Genomic DNA, 24,384 nt, shown 5'->3' with positions numbered 1-24,384 from the left:
TTATCTGTGCGTGTTGTGAGCAGTACATCATGAGTGCTGTAAATGTTAGCATTAGTACTGTAGATGGTTATTTGTTGAATGTGTAAATCCTCTATGTATATTCGGTGTCTGGGTATTACTGTATATGCCAAGTGTTCTTTAAATAATTTGTACCTTTTTTTAAAAATAAAAAACATGCAAAACTGACAATTATAAATAAATAAATGAATGTATTTACAAAGTGGTACTGTGCTGTGAGGTACTGTAGGGATTATTCATTTGAATGACTCAGAAGATGTCCTATATCTAAAGCACAGGGAGATTATTATGTTTTGTATGTCCATTGGTAGGACGACAATAATTTGCTCTCATTGTGAATAATCTTCCAAATAATTAGTGCTAGTGTTAGCCTGTCTACTATTATTCATGATCCTTACAACCTCCCTGCCAATTTGTTTGCATCATAGAAACGCTGAGAACGAGTAAGAAAGTCCTGCATCGTACTTACCATCAATGCAACAGAATTTCTTGGGTTTCCAGTGACGAAAGTTACTGAAGCAACTTCTCCCTGTGAATGTCATATTATTTAACACGTTTCTTTGTGGACTATGAAAGACATTTTCTATCCTGCCCAAAATCAACTCTGAGCTACAGTAAACACATCCTACGAGAGACCAATTACAAGTAATATACTAAGCCTTTAACAAAATATCTATCAACCATTGGTCTTTACTATAATTTCCCCACTCTTGGAATTCCCTACTTGTCTCACCATAACTGCTCTGCCTCTTCCTCCCATGTGAGGGCAGTGAGGCCTATTCTAGTAGCTCCAAATTGTGACAAACTGCTTCTAAAGTGCTGTAACCCCTCTTTATTTTTCCTTAGACTAACTTCTATAATGGGGGGGGACAAGGTCCTACTCCCCGTTATAACAATGTCAAGGACTCTTGAGGTGGCAGGTGCAGGATGGACCTCAGTGGCCAGAACAGCAGGCAAAAGCAAAGACCTAATGGGGTCACAGGCAGGGGTCCGGGGCAAGCAGTCAGGTATCATCATCGGTTCACGGGCCTCTGCTAGAGGCAGGGGGCGGATAGGTGTCATTGGGGTCACTGACAAAGGTCGAAGGACGGCAGTCAAGAGGCAGGGACAGGACGGGAATACAGGAACAGGACTGGGACACGAGGCAGAACTGGGACATGGGGACATAACTGGGACATGGGGACATAACTGGAACATGGGGACAGGACAGGGGCACGGGACAGAACTGGGGCACAGGGACAGAACTGGGGCACAGGGACAGAACTGGGGCACAGGGACAGAACTGGGGCACAGGGACAGAACTGGGGCACAGGGACAGAACTGGGGCACAGAGACAGAACTGGGGCACAGGGAAATTACGCGGGGATAGGACTGGGGCACAGAGACAGTACCAGGACAAAGGAACAGAGCTGGACACAGGAACATGACTGTGTCAAGGAACAGAACTGGACAAACCAAATACAGGAAATGACTTTTAATCAGAAGATAAGACTCAATGTGGTACAGGTACAGAGAACAGGTCAGGAAACAGTACATGACAGAACAGAGTCAGAGCAACAAAACAAAGGCAAAGGTAAAACAGAAAACTATAAAGGCAGGGAAAAGACAGAAGACAGGATAGTAATAGAACCAAGAGGAGACAGTAGAGGGAAATCCCAGAGAAGACAGGAGCAGCAGCACACCCAGTGGACAAGCAAGGAAACTGTGAATAGAGTGAGAGTTCAGGTATACATGTCAGGGACTGCTGAGAGAGCAAAACCCATAAGTCAAACTTGGGATGGCGTTAGCACCACCTCATGTCATTCTGCTTTCAAAGTACAATCCATGCGTTTTTGGCTGTTGAACAATGCGGCTTGTAATTTTTTTCCTAAGCGGTTTAGAAGAAATGATTTGCAATAGAGAGTAGTTTTTTTCCCATTTCATTCTGCTACTCCTGAACATGTCAAACCGTGCGGTTTGGCAATGACCACTACGGAGCTATGAGAATCGGCCCCTTAAAGATTAATCTGCAATGTTCTATCCCAGGCAGCAGGAATTTCTATAGCGGCTTTTTATAGGAAGTTTAGGTGTCTGCAGGAACGAGTGGGAATCTATTTAGACTGAGTAGAGGGAATTGCAACTTTAGGAATGATATTTAAATGTAATCTCAGGTACACTATAAATATTAAATATTTACATACAGTATATCACATGTATACATATTTTAAAGGAATGTCTAGAAAGTTTATAGCATTGTTTAAAACACATTTCATTTGCTAATCTTTCACTGCTTACCGTGATTTAAGTCAGGTGTTTCAGAAAACATCTTTACACATACTTCCAGTTATGTAGGTCATATTTCTGAATGAATCTAAATAAAATCTGGTTGTCAAATTAGTTCTAAGTGTGCTATGAGCAGCGGCGGATTTCAATATTCGCCGCCCCATGGCATTTGGCTGTGTCAGCCGCCTCGTTTCTGCCACCCTCCTGCTCTTTTGGAATCCCAGCGTCACATGACGCTGCAGACGTCACAAACGTGACGTCACACGGTGGCGCGTTGCCATGGAAACGTGGCGTCATGTGACGTCCAGTTGGTGACGTCGCGTGCCGTAATTTGACGACGGGATTCCAAGGGAGCAGGAGGGCGGCAGAAAGAGGGCGGCCGACAAATGTTAGTGCCTTCCCATTACGTCCGATGGGCCGAGAGCGCGGCAAAAGAATATGGGGCGGAAATTTTTGCCACCTGCAAATTTTGCCGCCCTAGGCCCAGCCTACAGGCCTAATGGGAAATCTGCCACTGGCTATGAGCGTGCAAATCTTTAAGGTCAGTGTTTAAATATCTTGCAACAATCTTATTATATTTGTACATATGTATAGAAGTTAAGAAACTTACATATAGAGCCATATTTATTAAGCGATATTACACTGTAAAACACATTGCTATCTGGAAGTCACTTAAAGCCCATAATCAAGTGGATCACTTGAATGGGCCATATGTACTTGAGACGTGTTGGAATGCGTCTTATTGAGTATCACTGTTTAGTAAACATGGCCCACAAAATTAGTTTATAATGAGGCTTATCTATTCTGAGTTAAAAGCATTTCCAAATATAGTGATCTAGCTCAGGGGGGCGCAGGATTTTGTTGTGGGGCGTGGCGGTTGCAGCGGCCCCACGCTCTTCCCCGAGGCATTTAAGTTAAATGCCGGAGGTCCATGCGAGGCCTCTGCAACCTCAACTTACCGGGGTTCTGTAGTCTTCTGGAAGCGTGACATACGCGTCACCATGGTAACGTGACATGACCGGCGGCATCATTTGACGCCAGATCATAGAGAAGGGGGGACCTGAGCTCTTGGGCTGTCGCACAGGGGGGGAGGGGGGGGCGCAGCTCCAAAACTTTGCACACCCCTGATCTAGCTAATGATCTCCATAAAACTGTGCAAGCTTACCTTTAACTCTAACGAAAGTGTAAACAGATCTATATGTGTAAATATTTGTACGTGGATGTATTTATATAAATATTTTAGTAGCTGTATTGGTCCTGAGCAAATCTATAAAGAACTCTTGTGTTGGTTCCTCAAAACCTGCAATTAATCTACAGCATACAGATGTAGCCAGACTTAGCGTCTTTGGTGCTGCTGCTGCTGCTGCTGCGGCTAACTGTCATACGACCACGGTGGTTGCGTCATGGAAGGATTATCGTTGTGGTGGGCTCCATAGAAGCATGGACCTCCCTTAACCCGCAGCACGATCACTGCAGACACTGTCCCCAATGCTGCAGACTTGCTTGTTCATCCATGGCGCTCATGACAATCAGTCTTACTACTACTACTACTTATCTGTATATATAAAATGTACTTACATATAAATTCTCAATAGAAATGTTGACAGTGCTTGATGGGCACAGAACATCCTGTAACCTAATCTCACATGGTCAAAAAGAGATTGTAGACATTTGTAGTGCTTACCAATTTGTATTGTGGGTTGACTTCCTCCAGCACATCTCCAAAGCTTGTGTTGGCTGGAGCTTTGTCTTGAGGGACGTTTGCCACAAAGCTAAACAGTTGGCTTTCATTAAAAAATGGTGGCTGTGGTCCTTTAGGCAGTTCCCCAACTGTGTTCTGAAAATAAAAGTATTCAATGAAGATGTATCTTTTTCCTTCAAAATGTGAACGTTAAATATTGTGCTCACTGTGGGTACGAATCCTCGTCTGCGTTGTACTCTCTCTGGCTTTCTAAATTCTCTCCATTTGAGTTCTAAAAGTACACTATACCGCTGCACTTCAGACAAGTCTCTTTTAGGGGCCTATTCACAAAGCAGGGATAATATCAGAGCATTTGCGCCCGACTATGAGGCCTATGCTATAAGCCCTTTATCGAGGCCTTTTCGCCAAAAAGGCCTACTGCTATTCAGTAAGCCCTGATAAGTTGCCGGTTAAAGTTTTTTTCAGGAAAAAAAACATCACCACGCGAGCCGCGATATATCACTTATCAGCAGTTTTTCACATTTGTGCAATTCTAGTAGCATCGAGTGGGTTATCGGGGCTAGTCAAGGCTCTAAAATGGTGATTTTCTCTAAAAATCCTCCCGCAAGGAAAAGTTGGCGTGAGGGTGGTGAGAACCTAACAATTAGGGAGCGAGAGAGGACTTAGAAAAAAAAAATGCATTTTTCCTGCATCAGATTCATGCCGGGAGTCTCCAGAGCTGATACCTATTAATCTCAGCACTGGGAGGCCCCCGACATGAATCCCATGCAATAAAAATGCATTTACAGGCAACTTCATTACCTTAGCGGCTAACCGCTAAGGCAATGAAGGGGTTAACTTCCAGTGACATCTTTTTTGTGGGTAGCGGGGGTGGGTAAAGGTGGCATTTGGCCCTTAATGGGTGTTTAGGCCTTGCGGGGGGGGGGAGGTGTGGGCTGTGGGTGAAGTTAACCCCTTCATTACCTTAGCGGTTAATATCGCTAAGGTAATGAGGGGTTAACCCCTCCCGCTCACCACCCGGTAGGTCTAAACACCCACCAAGGGCCAAATGCCACCTTCACCCATCCTCGCTACCCACAATAAATATTTTCAAACACTACAATCCTATAACCCACCTCCTCAACCCCCAACAACCCACCCCCCACCCCATCAAACACATACAGACAGTAATGGGCAAAATTACTATTATCCACATATGGATAATAGTGTATTGGCCCATTATAAAATCAAACATTAGGCAGCCAGCATTAATAAAGTAAATAAAATGTTCAACTTACCCCTGCCATCATACTCCATGTCCAGATCCCCTGTTGCCAGCAAGAGTACATGAAAAAATTAAATCTAATGGCCCCTAACCCCTTAATCACCTTAGCGGTTAATAACCGCTATAGTAATTAAGGGGTTAACCCCTGTCCCCCACTACCCACCATGGAGGCCTAACCATCCACCCCAGACACACTATACCCACCCTGTACCCATTGATTGGCACTATATCACTCAATGGTCAAACTAATAAAAAAAATTATGCCACAAATACACAATAATCAAATAAATACACCTGTTACGCTTGTGCTCTCCTCACAAGCGCATGGAAGAAAGGGAAGGACCCGCTAGCGAGGTGGGGAGGACGCAGGGGATTCGAAGGGAGTAAGTTGCCGCGACGCGTCCGGAGGTGCGGTGCCTGCTCAGACACACAAGTGATCCAGCTGCACGCACGCGCATGCTCTGACAGCAGAGCGGGAGTGCGCGCGCTCTCAGGCACCAACGCGGGGGTTTGCGGGAAGCCAATGCTTCAGCACAGGAGTCTGGAAATGGAAACATGGAACATGGAGTCCAGAGCACAGAGAAGGACTGCTTCTTGGAGAACGTCCAGACTTCTTAAAGGCATAGTGACAGAAACAGCAAGGTGCAGCAAAACTAAACATAACATAAGGGTTCTTAGTCTAATTCATTGGCCAAGGAATTATAAGCCTGCTACCACGTCAAGGTGAACCCTACTAAGCAGGTACCTACACTACCCGACGGTAAACTAACCTCAGTAGTATAAGAGTGACTGTCCCAGTCTTCCGGAATCCACAGGAGATAAGTAAAGGTCCCAAGGAGGTCCAGGCAGAAACAGTATGTGATGAGTACCAGCAGGCACCAGGGCTGGTAGCAAAAGACTAAATGCAAAGAGAAAGTCAAAGAGAGGCTTACTTCCTGTCAGGAGGAAGAGGGCAGGGTTTGCCAGAAAGCAAGATGGCGTTGCTTGCTTCAGAATCCTTAAAGACACAGGATCTTGGCTCGCAGCTAGAGGGCGGCGATCAGAAGTAAACAGGTAAGGAAGGAACACGCCGCAGGGGGCGTGTTCCGCGCATCGTTACAACACATAAACACCCCAACAATAAAACAACTAAATAGCCTATCACAAATAATTATCACCAAAATAGCAAAATTATTACAATTATGTTATTCCAAAACAATACAATTAAATAAGCAATTATCCAAGCAAACTATGAAACAAATAAAACCACAAGTCAACAAAACAATTAAGCAATTTAAACCAGTAGCCAACAAAACAAATAATTAATTAAAAACCCTAACCAATCCTAAAATGTACTAAAAACAAGCCATCCAAATTAAAAACAATTTAATCCAAACAATAAACAGAAATCGGAAAAAAAAACAATCAATAGAAATAAGCATTTGCCAAAAAATGCATTGGCTGTCACTGTATTGATCTGTACCCTAAAGAGGCACAGATCAATACATTATCAGTCAATGGGCAATCAGAAATATAAAAATAAATAAATACAATGACAAAACCTGAAAAAAGACATTTACATACATTCAATATTTCTCTTACCTTTAGAAGTCTTCACCCTCCGAATTCTGGTGTATCTGCAATCTCTCGTACTACGACATCATCACCCGCAATCCAACGCCATCCACATTGAAAACCAGCATCACATTAAAAAAAATCTTCTTTCTTTTATCACCATCTTCTTTCTTCATCTGTAATTATTTTCTTCTTTTCTTTAATCTTCTTTCTTCATCTGTCATTATTTTTTTCTTTTCTTTAATCTTCTTTCTTCATCTGTCAATCCAAACCCAATGGTAAATCCAGAACAGGATGTTCTCTCGTCGGCTTCTTGATGTAAAATGAGACATACTGTACAGGCCTTATATAGGGTCTGTGACATCCCATTTTATGGTCAGATGGTACAGCTCCAATCCGATTGGACGCTGTTATCATGTGTCCGCCTCTTTTTTTTTTTTTTTTTTAAAGGATGTGACGTCATCTCCATGGGAGGTATGTCACATCCTTAAAACCACATGGCAATATCACATGATATTACAGCCAATGGGATTGATGACAATCCCATTGGTTGCTGTACCATGTGATAGGTTACATTAGTTCAAAAGGATGTGATGTCACTTTAAGGGATGAAGTGGGGGTTTGTGGAGGTGGGTAGTAGGGTTGTTGTGTTTATTATTGTTTCTTTGGGGTAGAGAGATTGGGTGACGGGGGTAGTAGCCCCAAGGGTGGGTGTTTAGGCCTTCCAGGGGGGAAGCGGGACTGGTTAACCCCTTCATTACCACCGCTATAGTAGTGAAGGGATTAACACCTCTCGCAACCTTCCAGGCAGGCTTAACCCCTCAGTAGAAGTAGAGAGATAACGGGATGCACGCCAGGATGAACACACTAACAGCTGCCCGTGAGTACTAATGTTTTTTCCTGCTGTTGGCTCAATGCCTATGGAAGATAAACGGAACTGACCTAGAGTAGCTGGCTGCTATTTGACTCCATGTGTTTCCCCTTTATTGTGAGACACCCCTTGGCTTCTACTCCAGCGCTTTAATTATTTGGTCATTATACAGCTTATGTTTACATTGCATCCTACAAATTACTATTACAAAAGGATTCAGAAGATATTTATTTGAGGCTTAACCACTCACCCTGGGACTACTACCCCCTTCATCCACCCCCTCTGTCCCAAGAAACAGGCTATTGATGTTTAACGCCTTCATTGCCTTAGGGCTAGCCGCTAAGGTAATTAAGCCGTTTTAAAATAATTTATTTTATACTAGTGTAGATGAGCAGGGGGTCTCCGGAGCAGAGCTGCATTGATTTCAGGTCCGGGGACCCCTGGTTCCTGAAATACAGGCCCCGTTGCCCTGAAATCAACATTGTTATTAAAAAAAACATTAATTTCGGCCTAGATATGCGCAGAGAGCGGCGGCACTCCCGCCCCAAACCACGTAATTGGAAGATAACGCAATGCTATACTACAGTAACGTAATGTTAAACCTATTCAAATGATTTGTAGTACAGATGTTGTTTTTCAATATAACGTCCATTTCTGTTTTAGTATACGTCACGTTGTGTTCTCTGATTTAACGAAGCTTAGTGCATCATTGTCTACGACTGAACAATATTGCAGTCTTCTAACCAGAAACATTCTAATTAGGTTTCACTTTGCATATGATGCCACATGGTTCTCAGTTTTCATTTACCTCTGCAATTGCTTTAGCGAGACCTCTGTACAACTGTAGGTACGCAGACAGTGTGTGTGGCCCATAAATAGTAGATGCGGCTTCATATCTTTGAGCCTGTACAGATACAAAGCATGTCAGTGGTTTAAGGTTTCTGTTATCAAGGACTAGTGAGCAAACCATTAGCATTCCAGAGACCAACAATTACTGATAAACTAATCCACAGTTAATAAACAGCTCTGGATTCTAAGAAAATATGCTGAATATCATCGACTGAGTCACTGATGGAGCCACCTGTGCTGAAACTGGGATCTCTTTAAAACCTGACCTGTTGGTTCCCCTTGATGACTGGAGTTGGCCACTCCCGATGTAGCATATGAATCCGTAAGCAGAAACAGCATTCCCATACCATACATAACTTTATTTAGACACAACCAGAGATGGGAAAATTACTTTGAGTTCATTTTTTTTTTTCATATTTGCAAATGTTTTAGTCAATCTTGCACTCCTGTGGAGTCCACATAGGAGTATTATATAAATTGAGCCTTTGGGGGGGGGGGGGGGGCAAGTGAGAGAGAGAGCGTCTGTGTTGAATCAATCTCCCTCTATACCACTGACACTAGTTAACCTACTCAACTCATGTTAGAGTTATTCAAATAACAAATATACAGTATGTGCAAAAAACATTTGCTTGCAGTTTTAATGCATTTGGATTTCAGATTTTAACAGTGCTGTAAACATTGGTCCTTTTTTCTGCTCCCCGGGTTGTATTTGTGTGGTGTAAGATAACAACATACACTGTATATGTTTGAATTTTGTGCAGTGGCTTGTGATAGTTTTTGTATTACCTCTAAAATAAAATATACTTTAAAAGCAAATAATTAAGAAAAACAGCAAACATGGGGGGAAAATAATATAAATGTATTAAAATACCTAGAGCTGCGACCTCTGATACACTAGTCTAGTTCTCGAGACTCAGGATAAATAGTTCCTAGAGACAGTGGCGTAGCTAGACATGCATGGGCCCCCAGACAAAACCATTTTTTTAGGGCCCCATTATAAGTGAACGTATTCCGCAGATTCAGGAGAAACATTTGCCTCGATTTAAATTGGAGGATATTTCTCCTCATTATCTCTCATCATCTCCTCAGCATCCTCCCCCTCATCTCTCCTCATCATCCCTCCTCCTCATCTCTCCTCATCATCCCTCCTCAGCTCTCTCCCCCTCCTCCAGCTCTCCTACCCTTCTCCAGCTCTCCCCCCCTCCTCCACCTCCATGCCTACCAGAGAGACAGGGTGATGAGAGAGGCAGGTGGGGAGAGATGATGGTACGCGACGGCGGGCCACCAGAGTTAAGCAGAGGAACAGCCGGCAGAGGAGTTAGGAGTTGCACGGTAGCAGAGCAGCATGGCCGAGAGGAGTGTGCTGTTGCGGCATAGATACCGGAAGTAAGAAAGACTTCCGGGTTGGACTGCTGGGGTGCGCTCCTCCCTGGCCATGCTGCTCTGCATCCGTGCAACTCCTAACTCGTCTACCGGCAGCTCCACCGCCACGTACCATCATCTCCCCCCGCCTGACTCTATCTGTTGGAGAAGAGAGATGGTCAGCAAGGTTACTGACAAGGGGGAGAGCGGACCCCCAGGAGCGAGGGCTTTGATCGGGCTGTATCTACGCCCCTGCCTAGTGATAGAAATCACTAGGTTATGTGTTCTATCAATACCATGTAGTATTATAATGTGTTGGTGATTGCTACAGTGCTGATCTAATAGTCCTTTGAGGGGTAAATGATGAAAGAAGGTAAGAAAATATATGCAAAATTGTGAGTATGTGCAAGACAACGTGGTGAATAAGAGAGCTGGAGAAGCCGCAACCGATGACATTGCAACGTACTTTGGCCTGATAGTGGGGGCCATATTGAAATCTCCATGGGAAACATTGCCACTAAAAATTAGTATTCTCTCCCCAAAATTAAAATAGAGCAGTTCAGGTCAAAGGGAAATGCCGGTTCCATTAATGTCAAAAAGGGATTTCTATACACAAGTCACTTTCTGGATTCTTTGCATGTTGCGCTACTTTTCATTGGATACTCATGGAGTTAACCACAGGTGGAACAGAATTGTTTAGAAGCCGTCATGATACCATAGTTCTGTATTCAGATTTTTAAATAAAGAATAGATTAATCTGATGGATATGCTGCTTTAAAGGGTCATGTACAGTACAACATTTATGTTTAATCTCCAAGTTTGCCTGGACCAAACGTTCCTCCCGAGTCATTCACCAAGCCCCTTTTACATTCAATTGCTGTTGCATAAAATGTGTTTGTGTACCTGATATTCTTCATAGGTAGTGATATAATGTGTATAAACATTACACAGTCCTGAAATAACAACATCGGTGCTCAGGGTACCAGAGGGATCCAGTTCCTAAGATAAACATGGAAAAGTTAAAAATATTTAACATCTAATAATGCGAGGTTTATTCATGCTGTCTTAGGTATACATGCACTGTATATATTAGCCCATTTAAATCTAGCAAGAGTTTTATATTTCATCCATTCATTGACAGAGGCACCAACAATTAATTGTGCGGTATGACATGCTGGTAGTGGCACTCTGAAAGCCCTTCTTGCTTGTCCAAACTGTGTGCGCAAAATACTTTTTTTACTAGCGATTTCATTCCGGCTCTGCAAATCCAAGCGATAAGACCAAAATAGGTCAATTTTGCAAATCTTGCAAACTTGCTCGAAATCTAGTAGCTCCATTAACTCAAAAAGTCAAAACCAGTTCAAAGAACTAGACGACTTTTTCTCATCACCTAAAAGCTCACAAGATAGCCTCAATAGATGCGAACTTGCATGATTACAAGCAACACAGGCTAATTCAGCTCTGCTGATAATGGACTTAGTTAATATGCCTAAATAACTATTGTATTATTTGATTAATTAGCTGACTATTTAAACCCCCATTTATAAAATATATAAAAAAATTACAAAATATAATACAAACAATTAATTTTATTTAATATGTATTTAATTCACGTTATTTACAGTCTTTTAAATGTTTTATTTTTCCGATCCCTTTTGGATGCTGTTAGTGGCAGTGAGAGGGCGAGAGGGCGAGAGGGCGAGAGGGCGAGAGGGCGAGAGGGCGAGAGGGTGAGAGGGTGAAAGAATTTCGAGAGAGAGATAGAGAGGTGTGGGAGAGGGATGTGTGCGAGAGGGAATTTATAATGACTAGATTTTTACTGATAATAGAAATATGTGCACTCCTAAACTTATGGTAACTGCTACTAGTACGGGTGCACTGTAAACCACAAAATGGTAATATATCAAGATTAAACAAAGATAAAATAGGCACACCAGTGTGCTTTGGAAAAATAAAGTGTAATTTTATTCAGAGGATCGACGTTGCAGTTCTATCTCGGGCCTTTGTGAAGATAGATATATCTGTTATTTTCAAAGCCACGGGCTAAGTGCCTGTCTTACTTTTTTTTAATCTTGATCATTTTTTATTGATCTCGGCCTGGGATTTCTCACTTGTCTTCTTTACCAACTTCAGGCTGCAGATTCATTTTTCTCTCAGTTGTGTTGTACGTGCATTAAAATACACAGGACATGTTTAAATAAAACATATTTTAAAAAATGTTACTGGTCAGTGATGGTTTGTAGAGTTTGAAATCTTTGTAATTAATAATGCAATAGAGGCAGTTTGACTCTTTAACCACCATTGTTATTTTAGAATGTCAATTGTGTTACCTGAACTATGTTTGTATACTCATTCTTCCTATTTAGAGATGTATTCATTGGTACTTGTGGTAAGAATAAAAAACAGAATCACTGATGTCTTATGAGTACAGGCTAGAAGAAAAGACTACAATGTGTAATCCACAGTGGTGGATTTCCCATTATGCCCGATAGGCCCGGGCCTAAGGCAGCAACATTTTGGGGTGGCAGAATTTGGGGGCGACATGCGAGATCCTAGTAGCCATATTGTGGGTATTGAGGTTATCTTTATATATTTTCATTTTTATTTATCATTTATTAAGTGTTATACATTATTATTATTTATATTAATATCTTATTATTATTATTTTGATATCATTTATATTAACAATTAATGTGATGCCTTTTGCCTCTGGTCACCATTGGTCTCTGAATCTGTGTTATGCTCTCTGTGATCCCTCCATCCCTATTTAGGTGTTTAAATTTAAATTGTAATTATAATTATAGTTATATATTTTTATTTATTTTTTAATTATTTTTTAATTAATTTTCCTAAATTAATAATCATTAATTATTTATTTTTAATTTTATTTTTGCATTGAGATAATGGTTGTCCCTCTGAATCTCTTTTTGTACCTAACCATAACAATCTCTCCATATATTTCATGTATACATACATCATCATTTATATAGAATATCAATTATATCCTTTTGCACATTTCAATCCTTTTTTTAAAGTTTTTTAATGTAATTTCATGTATATTCACTTGTATGTATATATTGTATTGACTGATTTCTATTCAATGGAATATATTGTTTGTATTAGCAACAATCATTACATATATACAGTATTTGTTCCTTATCAGCAGTGAAAGGAGTTAATTTACTCCTATGTTATCAATTATGCAATTAGTAATGTCTAGTTTTCGAATGGTCACTATATGTATAAATTACGTCTGTAGCCATTTGTGTTTCATACCCTTGATGAAGTCTTAAGGCTGAAACGCGTAGGGTGTGTTTCGGATCACTTTTATCAGCGCAATTGCATTATTTGTACAATTGCGCATTTTCAACAACTTCCTATTATGGACTTTATACAAAGCATTGTATCCAGCGGGTGCATGGAGAGGAGTTGAGAGACTGTCCATGTTCTCCCGTCACTTGAATGTTCCCGTTGACGTCACGATTCTCGCTGTATTGGAGTTGGACGAGCTCCCGCTGATGTCTCGCGAGATTGGAGTGAGGAAGCGCCCGGTACACTGAGGCCACGGAGCTACTGATGCCTGCAGCACACGGTGGAGCCCCTAGACGGTACCCTGCTAACCTGTTCCCGTTGGCGATTGAGTTTTACTCATACATGCTTATGTTCTTGTCACGTTTGTGTGTGCGCAATTTCTATTCCTTTCCAGTCCTATATAAATTTTATTGACATACTACACCATGAGTGTGCCTGTTGTTTTCTTGTTTTTTTCCTAGATATCCTTTAAGGATTTGGTGGTCCCTTTATCAGGCTGCAGTACTCTGGAGGACAGTACCCACATTTTTTGGATTGGACTTTTTATTGTATCGTATAATTTATGATCATATATATATATATATTTTTTTCTATGTACATATAATTTTTTGTGTTGTTTTTTATCCATATATATTTGTTTTTACATTTATGGTTTAATTATTCATTGGTTACAGTCATCCCACAGCACATTGGGTTTGTGCTAGGGGAGTTTTGGTAGGCGCTAGCAATTTTTTATATATATATAAAATATTAAAATATTATATATTATATATATATTTGTTTATATACACCTAATTCACAGAGTTTTTACTCCTAGTGAGTCACACTATATATCTACAACCATTTGCAGAGGCGCAGCTCAGTCCTTTTTCTTTGTGTTCGTCCTAATATATATATATATATATATATATATATATATATATATATATATATATATATATATATATATATATATATATATATATATATATATATTAGGACGAACACAAAGAAAAAGGACTGAGCTGCGCCTCTGCAAATGGTTGTAGATATATAGTGTGACTCACTAGGAGTAAAAACTCTGTGAATTAGGTGTATATAAACAAATTGAAATATGACAATAAAAATGAAAAAAATATAAAAATGAAAAATATATATGAAAATCAAAATGAATGATAAATCAATTATAATAGAACAAAACCTAAAACCAAGCTTACAATAAAAACCAAATATAAATACTCATACAGCAAATAAATATCTCCACAAATAGGGAAAAAAAGGAGGTATAAAAACCAGTCCTCAAATAGTCCAATGAATCCAATAAGTTCTGGTATAGAGGGTCTCCGGCTGCTCTCAAAGTGGACAAACCACATCCACAGGGAATCTAGAAGAAAAGGGGGAAGAGAGAGCGCACACCCATAGCGTAAAATTGTAAAATTTAATGAGGGGAAGGGAGGGAAGGGAATAAGAATTGCACTTACAAAGGTACAATATAAAAAAGCATTCTGTGATATATAATCACCACCATCCGGTTTAGAACTGCAGCCTCATGGTCTGTGCAGTCCCAGGGTGACGTCCCAATCCAAAACCAGCATAGTAGTTCTTCTCTGCATCAATGTGGGAGTCCTGTGGAGTGGTTCCAAGCTGGGAAGCCTCTGCAACAATCACGCGGGTCAGTGAGTCCCAGCGCGCGGTGATGACGTCAGTGTCATGCGTCTGACGTAATGACGCTCCCTGACGCGTTTCGTCACACCACGGGTGACTTTCTCAAAGGGAAGTCAGGAGAGGGGAAAGGTCCGGTATTATATACCCTGTCCATGAATAAATTGACTAATTCCAAACCCCTCTCAGCTGTAGCGATGCTTGTTTCAGTGGAGACAATCGTAATGCCTGATAATATGAATGGAACTATGGAAACCAGCGGGATTAAACTTTAAGGATACAGAAATGCATACTCGTGATTAGAAACTTAAAAATAAATAATTAAAAAACAATATAGACCGCCACTTGCATAGGTTGGAGACAGATTACCTCCAACATAATGTTAACAGTTTCAATAGCCTGGTTACGATTGATATTGAAAATCACAATGACCCAAACCAATATACAATGTATAATATGTGAGACTCAATATATCAATATAATGTATATACCTATAAAGAGGATAATCCTACCATAGCCCACATGAGAGCCAGAACTATCTAATATAAGTGAGACATAAGTCTATTGGGACCTTTTGCAGTAAAAACTGCAAATCAGAGGTATACAAATTACCAATAGAAAGCACAGCAGGAGAGCATAGTGATACTAACAACACTTCATAAAAAATATATATACTATTAATATAAATCTATCCTAGGTCCCGCAATGAAGCAGACATCTAGGAGGGAGCTGGTAATTGCCACGAACAAGGGGGATATCAGGAAATAAACCACTAATGGGACAATGTATAAAAATATATATATATAGTGCGAAAGTCACCCGTGGTGTGACGAAACGCGTCAGGGAGCGTCATTACGTCAGACGCATGACACTGACGTCATCACCGCGCGCTGGGACTCACTGACCCGCGCGATTGTTGCAGAGGCTTCCCAGCTTGGAACCACTCCACAGGACTCCCCCATTGATGCAGAGAAGAACTACTATGCTGGTTTTGGATTGGGACGTCACCCTGGGACTGCACAGACCATGAGGCTGCAGTTCTAAACCGGATGGTGGTGATTATATATCACAGAATGCTTTTTTATATTGTACCTTTGTAAGTGCAATTCTTATTCCCTTCCCTCCCTTCCCCTCATTAAATTTTACAATTTTACGCTATGGGTGTGCGCTCTCTCTTCCCCCTTTTCTCATATATATATATATATATATATATATATATATATATATATATATATATATATATATATATGTGGATTTGGGTTCTGAGTTTTCAGGGTCTGTGGGTGTTTGTAAATATGAGTAAGCCAGTAATAAAATGTTAAAAGAAAACTACATTTGTAAAAAAAAATTGAAATAACAATACTGTATATCAACATAGAACTGTTAAACAAAATTCAGAAGGGGAACAAACTAATAACCTCTGGGCCTTTTCTGTGCACTGTAGTGGCAAATTTGCCCTCCACCCTGCCTTGGTAGTCCACAGTGCTCCAGTTGGCCAGAAACTGGGTGCGGGAGGGGGGAGTGCAGGATCCAAGTGTCCAGACAGACTATAGATAGATGTTAATTGCCTGCTGTATTATACAGACCAGCTAGTTGGTGCGCTTGGTCAGTACAGAAACAATCTGCTGTCCCATCGCCATGGTCTGCCTGTAATGGCGCCGATTATCGATTTTGTCTGCACCGCTCAAAGCAACGCTTGTGCTGCGCTGCCTCTCTCTCCCCTTTAGTGCAGCCGCAACTTCCAAGGCAGCTCATCATGCCCCAGCTGGCAGAGCCGATGGTGCAGGCAATGGAGCTGCGCATGGTGCCTCAGCCGGTCATAATTTTGGACCTCATGCTCCCAGAGCATTCTCCTCTGCAGTGAAGCCAATGTTGCGCACTCCCAATAGATGCCAACGTGGCGCAGTAGTTGACTCAACTGGTGGAGGCTCAAGTTCTGAGCCTCTAGAACTGTGCTGTGCACTGTCCCAATCTCCTTGCAGTCTCTCCCATGATCCCTCCACCTGACCTTCTTCCCCCGAGCCCATCTTTCCCACTGATAAGACAATGAAAGTATAAAGCAAAATCTAATAACAGAAGACAACCCAATTAGAACTCGCAAACAATTTGCTACCAAAAATCCGTAGCCCAGTCTGTCTCTCCCTGTCTCACCACAGCACTGACACATGCTGTCTAAAATGGCTGCTTCACATAGTGTTTCTGATGCGTGATCTCGCAACGTTAGGGCAATTCGGCTTCAAACCAACACAAAATACAAGCCGCGCGGATTGGCTGTTGAACCGCACGGAAAGTCACATTGTAATAGACGTGATATAATAGATGCGATTTGTATTATAGAATACAGGGAGTTGTCAAAATGAGCCTGCGACTTACTACCTTGTCAAATCGCACCGTTTGGCAAGTACAGACTCGCAGCTTACGGAATAGGCCCCAATGTCTGTAGCTCACACTTCCTTTATGGGGCCATCACAATGTTTTAAATAAACAGTAATTTTGAGTTTAGTTATTACCACATGTAAGGACTAGGAAGTACTGTACCAATCGTACAATAGGGAGACATACATATATTTCTACACCCCACATTTTCTCGCATAAATAAGAGGCCAGGAAAGAAGGATAAATGATTGACCTCGAATGGATTACACTAGGTTGTATAGATCATTAAATGATATTCAGAAGATGATGGGTTTTTCACAGGGCCAATGTATGTGATGTATCCAGATAAACATGGTAGCAAACTGTTGCAAGTGCTCCAATCTGAAGGCAGAGCCCGTGTACCAATAGGGAATGGGAATCCTGATTCCTGATGAGGAATAACCTGAGTTAGTACGGGGTTAATAAACTTGGGCAGGAAAGCTTGGCACATGGAATGTTCTGGAAAGTTGTTGCCATTGGCAAGTTTGGATGAGTGGGTGGAGCTAAAAGGACAGTTGGGCTAACTGACAACCCTCTTGGGTTAGCAAGAGGACAAATTAGTTTGTCGACCTAATATGTATACAGTATCTAATATGTTTTATGGTGTTAATGTCATTTTCTATTATTATGTATAAAAACATGATGTAAAATGCAATTAATGTTGGTATTGTCCCAGCAGCGGGATGTCCTTGCCAGTTGTACGAGGTTAAAAGCGGGTGTGGTTTTTGTTGGCTATCTATGGCCTTGGGACAGCAGCACAAGCTTTGTGGTTGCAATAACCTTTGGGTTAATAAAGTTGGTACATGCCCACTGGCCTTAAACCCACTGGCTGGCATATGTTAACGTGTTAAATGGTTATGGATGGCAAGGACAATGTTTAATGTAATAAAATGCTGTGACCGTTTTTATCCGAAATACTAGTGCGACTGATTATTATGGTGTTGGGTGGGGGCGGCTTGTGTTAATGTGTATTGAGGAATTCAGCAATCATGGGTTATTTTCCATACCTTTCTAAGCACATTACTTAATAAAGCATTGTGTATTCTTTTGAATTAAAGGAGTCAAAATGTTCATGTTAAGGATTAAAAATAAGAAAACTTACATTTTTAACGGCCTCTCTTAGTCTTCTTCCTGACATAGTCCTGTGGCGGATAGAACCATCATTTTAGTGAAATACAGTATGCTTAAAGCATATTATAAACCTTATTCAGTTGCTGCTGATATATGGCTGTATTTACTAAGCTGTGATAAACTTTAAGGCACCAGCATTACTAATATTGGTCATAAAGTGCCAGACATTTAAGCACAAGTTAGTAGATTTGGCCTACTCTATAATGTGTCCTCTAGGACGCCAGAGATTAACTGGAAATTTCCATTCTTTTGATCAGTGGTAGAGCTCAGCAAAGTATGAGGCAGTAACTGTAATGTACCAAACTAGTAACAAAAAATAGTATCTCCATTTTAATGTAAAGCAGCAATCCTAGCTGCTGCTGTTTTATTTATTTAAAATTCCCCCCCCCCCCGTGAACATGTGCATCAATACAACCCCCACAATCATAAGAAATACAACCCCCACAATCATAAGAAATACAACCCCCACAATCATAAGAAATACAACCCCCACAATCATAAGTAATCATCAGTAATTCATGTCAACTAAGTTGCTGATCGATCCGTTCTCCTGTGATCAATCAGTGAAGATTCGGCTCGGGGGTTCACTAAATGGCTGCAAAGGAGTATTCTGCAGTCAGTGGAATGCATTTGTATATTAATATGACAAAGTTCTGTGGGAAGATCATGTGACCAGGCAGTCACTAGATACAATTGGTGCACTGCTAGAGAGATGGCAGGGCTCAAAAGGGATGTGCCACAGCCTGTTCAGAAGAGGAAGGGGATGTGACTTTGTAGGGGGGAGGTAGTTATGTGCCTGGGGAGGTAGTTATGTGCCTGGGGGCAATGTTGTTATGTGTCTGGGGCGAGGTAGTTATGTGCCTGGGGGGGAGGGTAGTTACGTGCCTGGGGGGGAGGGTAGTTATGTGCCTGGGGGTAGGGTAGTTATGTTCCTGGGGGGGAGGGTAGTTATGTGCCTGGGGGGGAGGGTAGTTATGTGCCTGGGGGGAGGGTAGTTATGTGCCTGGGGGGAGGGTAGTTATGTGCCTGGGGGGGAGGGTAGTTATGTGCCTGGGGGAGGGTAGTTATGTGCCTGGGGGAGGGTAGTTATGTGCCTGGGGGGGGAGATTGTTATGTGCTGGGGGGAGGTAGTTATGCGCCTGGGGAAGGGGTTAATTATGTGCCTGGGGGGTAGTTATGTGACTGGGGCGGGTAGTTATGTGCGTAGTTATGTGCCGGGGGAGAGAGGAGAAGGCAGTATGGGCCTGGGGTAAAGGTTTGGACCTTGGTGCAGGGAGGGCCAAAACAGAGGGGAGCCGAGTGTGATGACCAGAAGCTTGGTGATGTATTTATTTATTTATAACATTTTACCAGGAAGTAATACAATGAGAGTTACCTCTCATTTTCCAATGTCCTGGGCACAGAGTTATAATGACATATCCATGGTTACAAATACATAGTTACATTAAGTGAAAAGGGTTATATAGTACATTATATACAAGACATTGTATGCACAGTTAAAGATTATATATTATAGTCGTAAGTAACAGTTACAGACAGATTAAAATGTGAGACAGCTTTAGTTTTGAAAGAATTTAGACTGGATGGGGCCTGCTATAGGCCTGCCGGAGGGGACCACAGAGGTGCCTGTCAGACGGGCTTCCCTTCCAGGGGCCTACCTTCTGCCAAGCGCCTCTGTGGCTCTAGCATGTTAGGGTCACCAGCAGGGTGCCCATGTCCCCTGACACACCAGGCCTGGGGCAGTAGTCCCGACAGTCCCCCCCGCCTGCCCCTGTCAGCAGCCCTGGATACATACAGGCACATTTCATATATACTATGGGAGAACATAGGTGTGAATGACAATGTTTTTTAAACTCAGCAGGGATAGTTGTTGCAATTATTATACCTTCTCTGAATAAAGCTTGTTACCATTTAATTAAAACGTAATAAAAATGCTGTGCTTTGCCTTCCTATATCTTCGTTTAAAAAAAGTTTAATAAGTGATTGTGGTGAAAATGGGGGTAATCAGCGCATTAATAAAGGCAGTGTGCTCAGCTGGTTACCCCTATTTCGTATTGGGGACGAAGGGGTTAATTTTTCATGCACTGTACATGTCTTATTTTTCCCTCTGTCCCTTGTTGTCCCCATTTTGCAGGATTGTATGTGCTTGCAGTATAGTACACCTAGAATTACAAAGGGTGGGTGGGGGAGTGAGGGAATAAGCTCTTGCTACTGTCCTGAAAATGGTGCCAGGGGTTAACGAAACTGAAGAACACAAAATCCTTGCAAGAGCAAGCAAAAGAACCCCTTTCAACAAGCACTCATAAGGTGAAAAAATATATTAAAATAACTAAACCTTTAATGAATAATAATGGGTAACAGTGAACACAAAACTCTTAAAAAACAAATTAAACAGCTAACTCCCAGTCCTTAAACCAAGGCTGGTTGACATGTGGATCTAGGGAATAGTAGTTACCTGGCAAAAGCAGAATGGATGTTTAGCTAATGCCTCAGTGTGGTATATAGCTGTAGAAATAATTATATGTCTATCACGGACAGACCGGACCGGACATATAAATTGGTACCTACACTGACTAAATTGATTCAAAGAGTATATTCAGGCCAATGCATTAAAATACTTAATGTATATGAATCAACCAAGATATATATAAAAAAAAAACCTAGAAACGGCGCGTAAATATAACATGGGTTAAAAAAGGCTACTATGTAGCTAGAAATGGGAGGGGGTTTGAATGTGTAGCGTAATGAAAATATCAGCATATCACTTTACATATTATCTATTTATAGTCAAATACCTCAGCGTGTATAGGAGTTCTCACAGAGATAAATCTTAAACTAGTGAGAAACTTCCCACGGGCTTCCATGGAAACAGCACAGTGTAATAGGACAGAGTTGTATGTGTAATTATTGATATAAAGTGCAATAGTTCATATGCCCACAGTATGCAAGGATATAGTTTGCAGATCAGATCTAAATATTCAGATGTATATATTGTAGCACTATAGTACACCCCAAGCACACACATATGAAAAATATAAGTGTGAGATAAGGGGAACATGTATTTTCAATAAAGTGTATTTTTGCTACAGGTTTTAAACAGGGACAAGCAGGATGAGGTTTTTTTTCTCCTGTCATTAAAATGCACACAAGAACTAAATGTTTTGACACCTATGAGCTGAGTCACTTGCCTATGCAAGCTTCAAAGGTAACAGGCATTGTCCACGCCTGTAAGTCTCTCTGGAAGTTGCATATCAAAAGACCCAGAGTCAGGGGGGTGTAAATTGGCCAGATGGATGCTAAATAGGAAACCTGTTGACCATTTGTGCTAGCTCACACCCTGAGTTTCCCCCTTCCAGCCTTAGAGGGGCCAGGTAAAGAGGGGAGTACACCTATGCTAAGTAGCCAAGGTGGTGTTGTCGCACATGCTCTGTGTGAACAGGAAATCCCTAGTGCCCACTCTCCAAACTGTGGGCAAGTAGGTGATTGGGGAATGATTACTTTCCCACGAGGGGGATTGGGTGGGTATGTTGGCGATAGGTTTTCAAACCCTATATACATCCCACCCAGGCTATTCCCATTGTCTTTCGTTTTTCATTCTACCATGTGAGCGGAGTTCCAACACGCTTCTCATAGCGGAGAAGAGCAGCAGCACATTCCTGGAACGCAAAGAGTCTTATTACATCGGAACCAAGGACAAAACTCTGCGTTAGAACACTGTGATTGCTGGGGGTTATCTGATTAACCCCAACGGACCAGAAAAGACTTTGCACATTCACAGAAGGATTGGGCTGGCAATTTATGCCCTTGCAAAAGGACTACATTTTAAAAGACAATCTTCTGGTGCTTTGCACCTTTCTGGACATTATCCCCTGTTCCTATACCAGTAAGTGTAATTATTAAGTGTATTCTGCAGTTGTCGTGTGTTTGCCTATCAAGGGAATAAATCTCAGTTTTTATTTTGCTCAACTTGTTCTGCTCAATTGGGATCCACAAAATATAAATTTGTTAATAAGTGCGTCCATCGTGACAGTGATTATCCTTTGAAACATACCTTACAGATTTAAAATGTAAATAAAATAACAAAACATTTGTTTGATCCAGTTGCCAAATGAATACATACGTAAACTCTCCTGGCACCGCAGCTAGTGCCAAGGGCCCAATGGTGATAATTTGAACATCAATTATAGATGGATGCCATGGTAAAGGTCGGGACAGCTGCAAGAAATAGAGCAGATATTGTAAAACTCGTAACTCTATCAAAATCATGAAGTACAGTACAGGATATCACGGAGTGGAGATGAGATGCATCTGTTTAGAGCTATCGTAACATGAAATGTAAAACACGTGTTAATTGTTTCCCTACGTTCAGTATCACAACAGCTTTTAGAAGTTCTTTCCAATTTAGAGTTCATCCCTCAATCTTCTTTTCTGAACCCTAACAGTGTACGTTTAAACATGTAGGCCCATAATTCCTAGGAGGTGCTAAGCTGCGATGTACCTACTATGGCGTAGTACCTGTTAGTAAGTATGACCCGTTCGGCTATATTTACTAGCCGGTGCTTTGCCAGTTGACATCTTCTGCTGCTGGAAGACACCCTATGGCCACTGGTGCCTTGAACTGCATAGACGGTAAGGTGTTTCCGGTGCCCGGAAGAAGTAAAAAGCGCTGCTTATTAAAGGTGTGCTGTCATTTATTTTTTAGGAAATAGGTCTTAATTTTGGCATCTCCTCTGAATATTCACATCTCTACTTATATATTATATATAAGCCCTTATTATATATGCAACAAAGATTTAATCACAGTGCTGCAGGTGAGTTCATCTCCATTCAAATGAATATCATTGAAATTATCTCTAGCACGGGAGAGGCAGTTTCCCAGCCTGCTGAGGAGGGTCCATACAAACGGTATGGAATGTGATCTTGTTTTGTGTGAATCCCACTGATTTGGAGTCAGTCTCCCTGATTTTTGTCATACTGGGTAAGCGACTCCATAAAGTTCAGTGACACTGAATTACTGATAAAGAGTTACTGATAAATATCAGTACTTTTCCGATAAATTACAAATTTTGGCATGTACTGTAAATCGAACTGGTTTTGCAGGTTGAAATCTCCATCTTATGCAAATGTTAAAAAGTGCTACAGCTTACCTATTAATCGGTGTAAAACACATGCACACATTCATACAATACAGATCTAGCATGTGACATTGTTCCCCCAGATAACACAACATATCTCGTAATAACACATAATATTACTGAGCATCCATAGAATGTAATAGCAGTGTTACTGCAGAATGTCCCAACATGATGTACTGTACAAAAACACAATGTTACATCCTTCAAGAGGACTTTTTCAAGTGACTGGCTTGATAAAGTCCTCTTGAAGGACGAAACGTTGTGTTTTTGTGCTGATTAAATTTCTTTAGATAAATCCGAAGTTGCCCTGGATCATTCATCTTTTCTCCATATACTGGATTTGTTTAGGCAGATGTCCCTGAACCAGGAGCACTGGTGTTTTACAAGTATCTTTCACTTTATTCATTGTGGTGTGAAGCTTCTCTGACCATATTCCAACATGATGTACCACATAAGACAATTGAGCCTGTTACATTGGTACATATATACATTAAAACCAAGAGGGTATATAAGTCCTCCGGGTTTCAAAGTTCTACGTATCAGTATATGTTTCTACTGTATTCCAACCATAACATGTATAGGGGTTTATTCCTTAAACTGTAATGGTTATTCAAACCAATCAAGTAAATGACTGCTAATTGCTAGCACACTTTGATGAACAAAACCCACTGAATCTTCACCATAAAATCGCATCAAAAATAAAATAATAATTCATGTAAAATGTAAAGCTCTACAAACAAACGTGGTGTCTATCACAGAAACATTAGGATCAGATAGAAGGACAATGTACATAATGTCACCCCCTGCTTATCTTAGCTATGTTATACAAAATGCATCGGGGGGGGGGGGGTTGGTTATGATGGGAGAT

The 24,384-nt window shown here is 41.2% G+C and overlaps 1 protein-coding gene across 1 annotated transcript in view; it reads right to left on the bottom strand.

Moving 5' to 3' along the window:
- The window catches only part of ASAH2 (N-acylsphingosine amidohydrolase 2), a 103,284-nt gene that overhangs the window by 1,852 nt on the left and 77,048 nt on the right, over nt 1-24,384 (bottom strand). Inside the window, exons 14-19 of the mRNA XM_075612922.1 lie at nt 22,502-22,596; nt 18,353-18,392; nt 10,786-10,881; nt 8,480-8,575; nt 3,965-4,117; nt 488-547 (exon numbers count right to left, since the gene is read on the bottom strand). Of these exons, the coding sequence (XP_075469037.1) occupies nt 488-547; nt 3,965-4,117; nt 8,480-8,575; nt 10,786-10,881; nt 18,353-18,392; nt 22,502-22,596 (540 nt within the window). The remainder of the gene's footprint in view (nt 1-487; nt 548-3,964; nt 4,118-8,479; nt 8,576-10,785; nt 10,882-18,352; nt 18,393-22,501; nt 22,597-24,384) is intronic.

The sequence above is a fragment of the Ascaphus truei genome, chromosome 8 (assembly GCF_040206685.1).
Source record: "Ascaphus truei isolate aAscTru1 chromosome 8, aAscTru1.hap1, whole genome shotgun sequence".
In the NCBI taxonomy this organism is placed as follows: Eukaryota; Metazoa; Chordata; class Amphibia; order Anura; family Ascaphidae; genus Ascaphus; species Ascaphus truei.
This window is presented reverse-complemented; position numbering and strand designations above follow the sequence as displayed.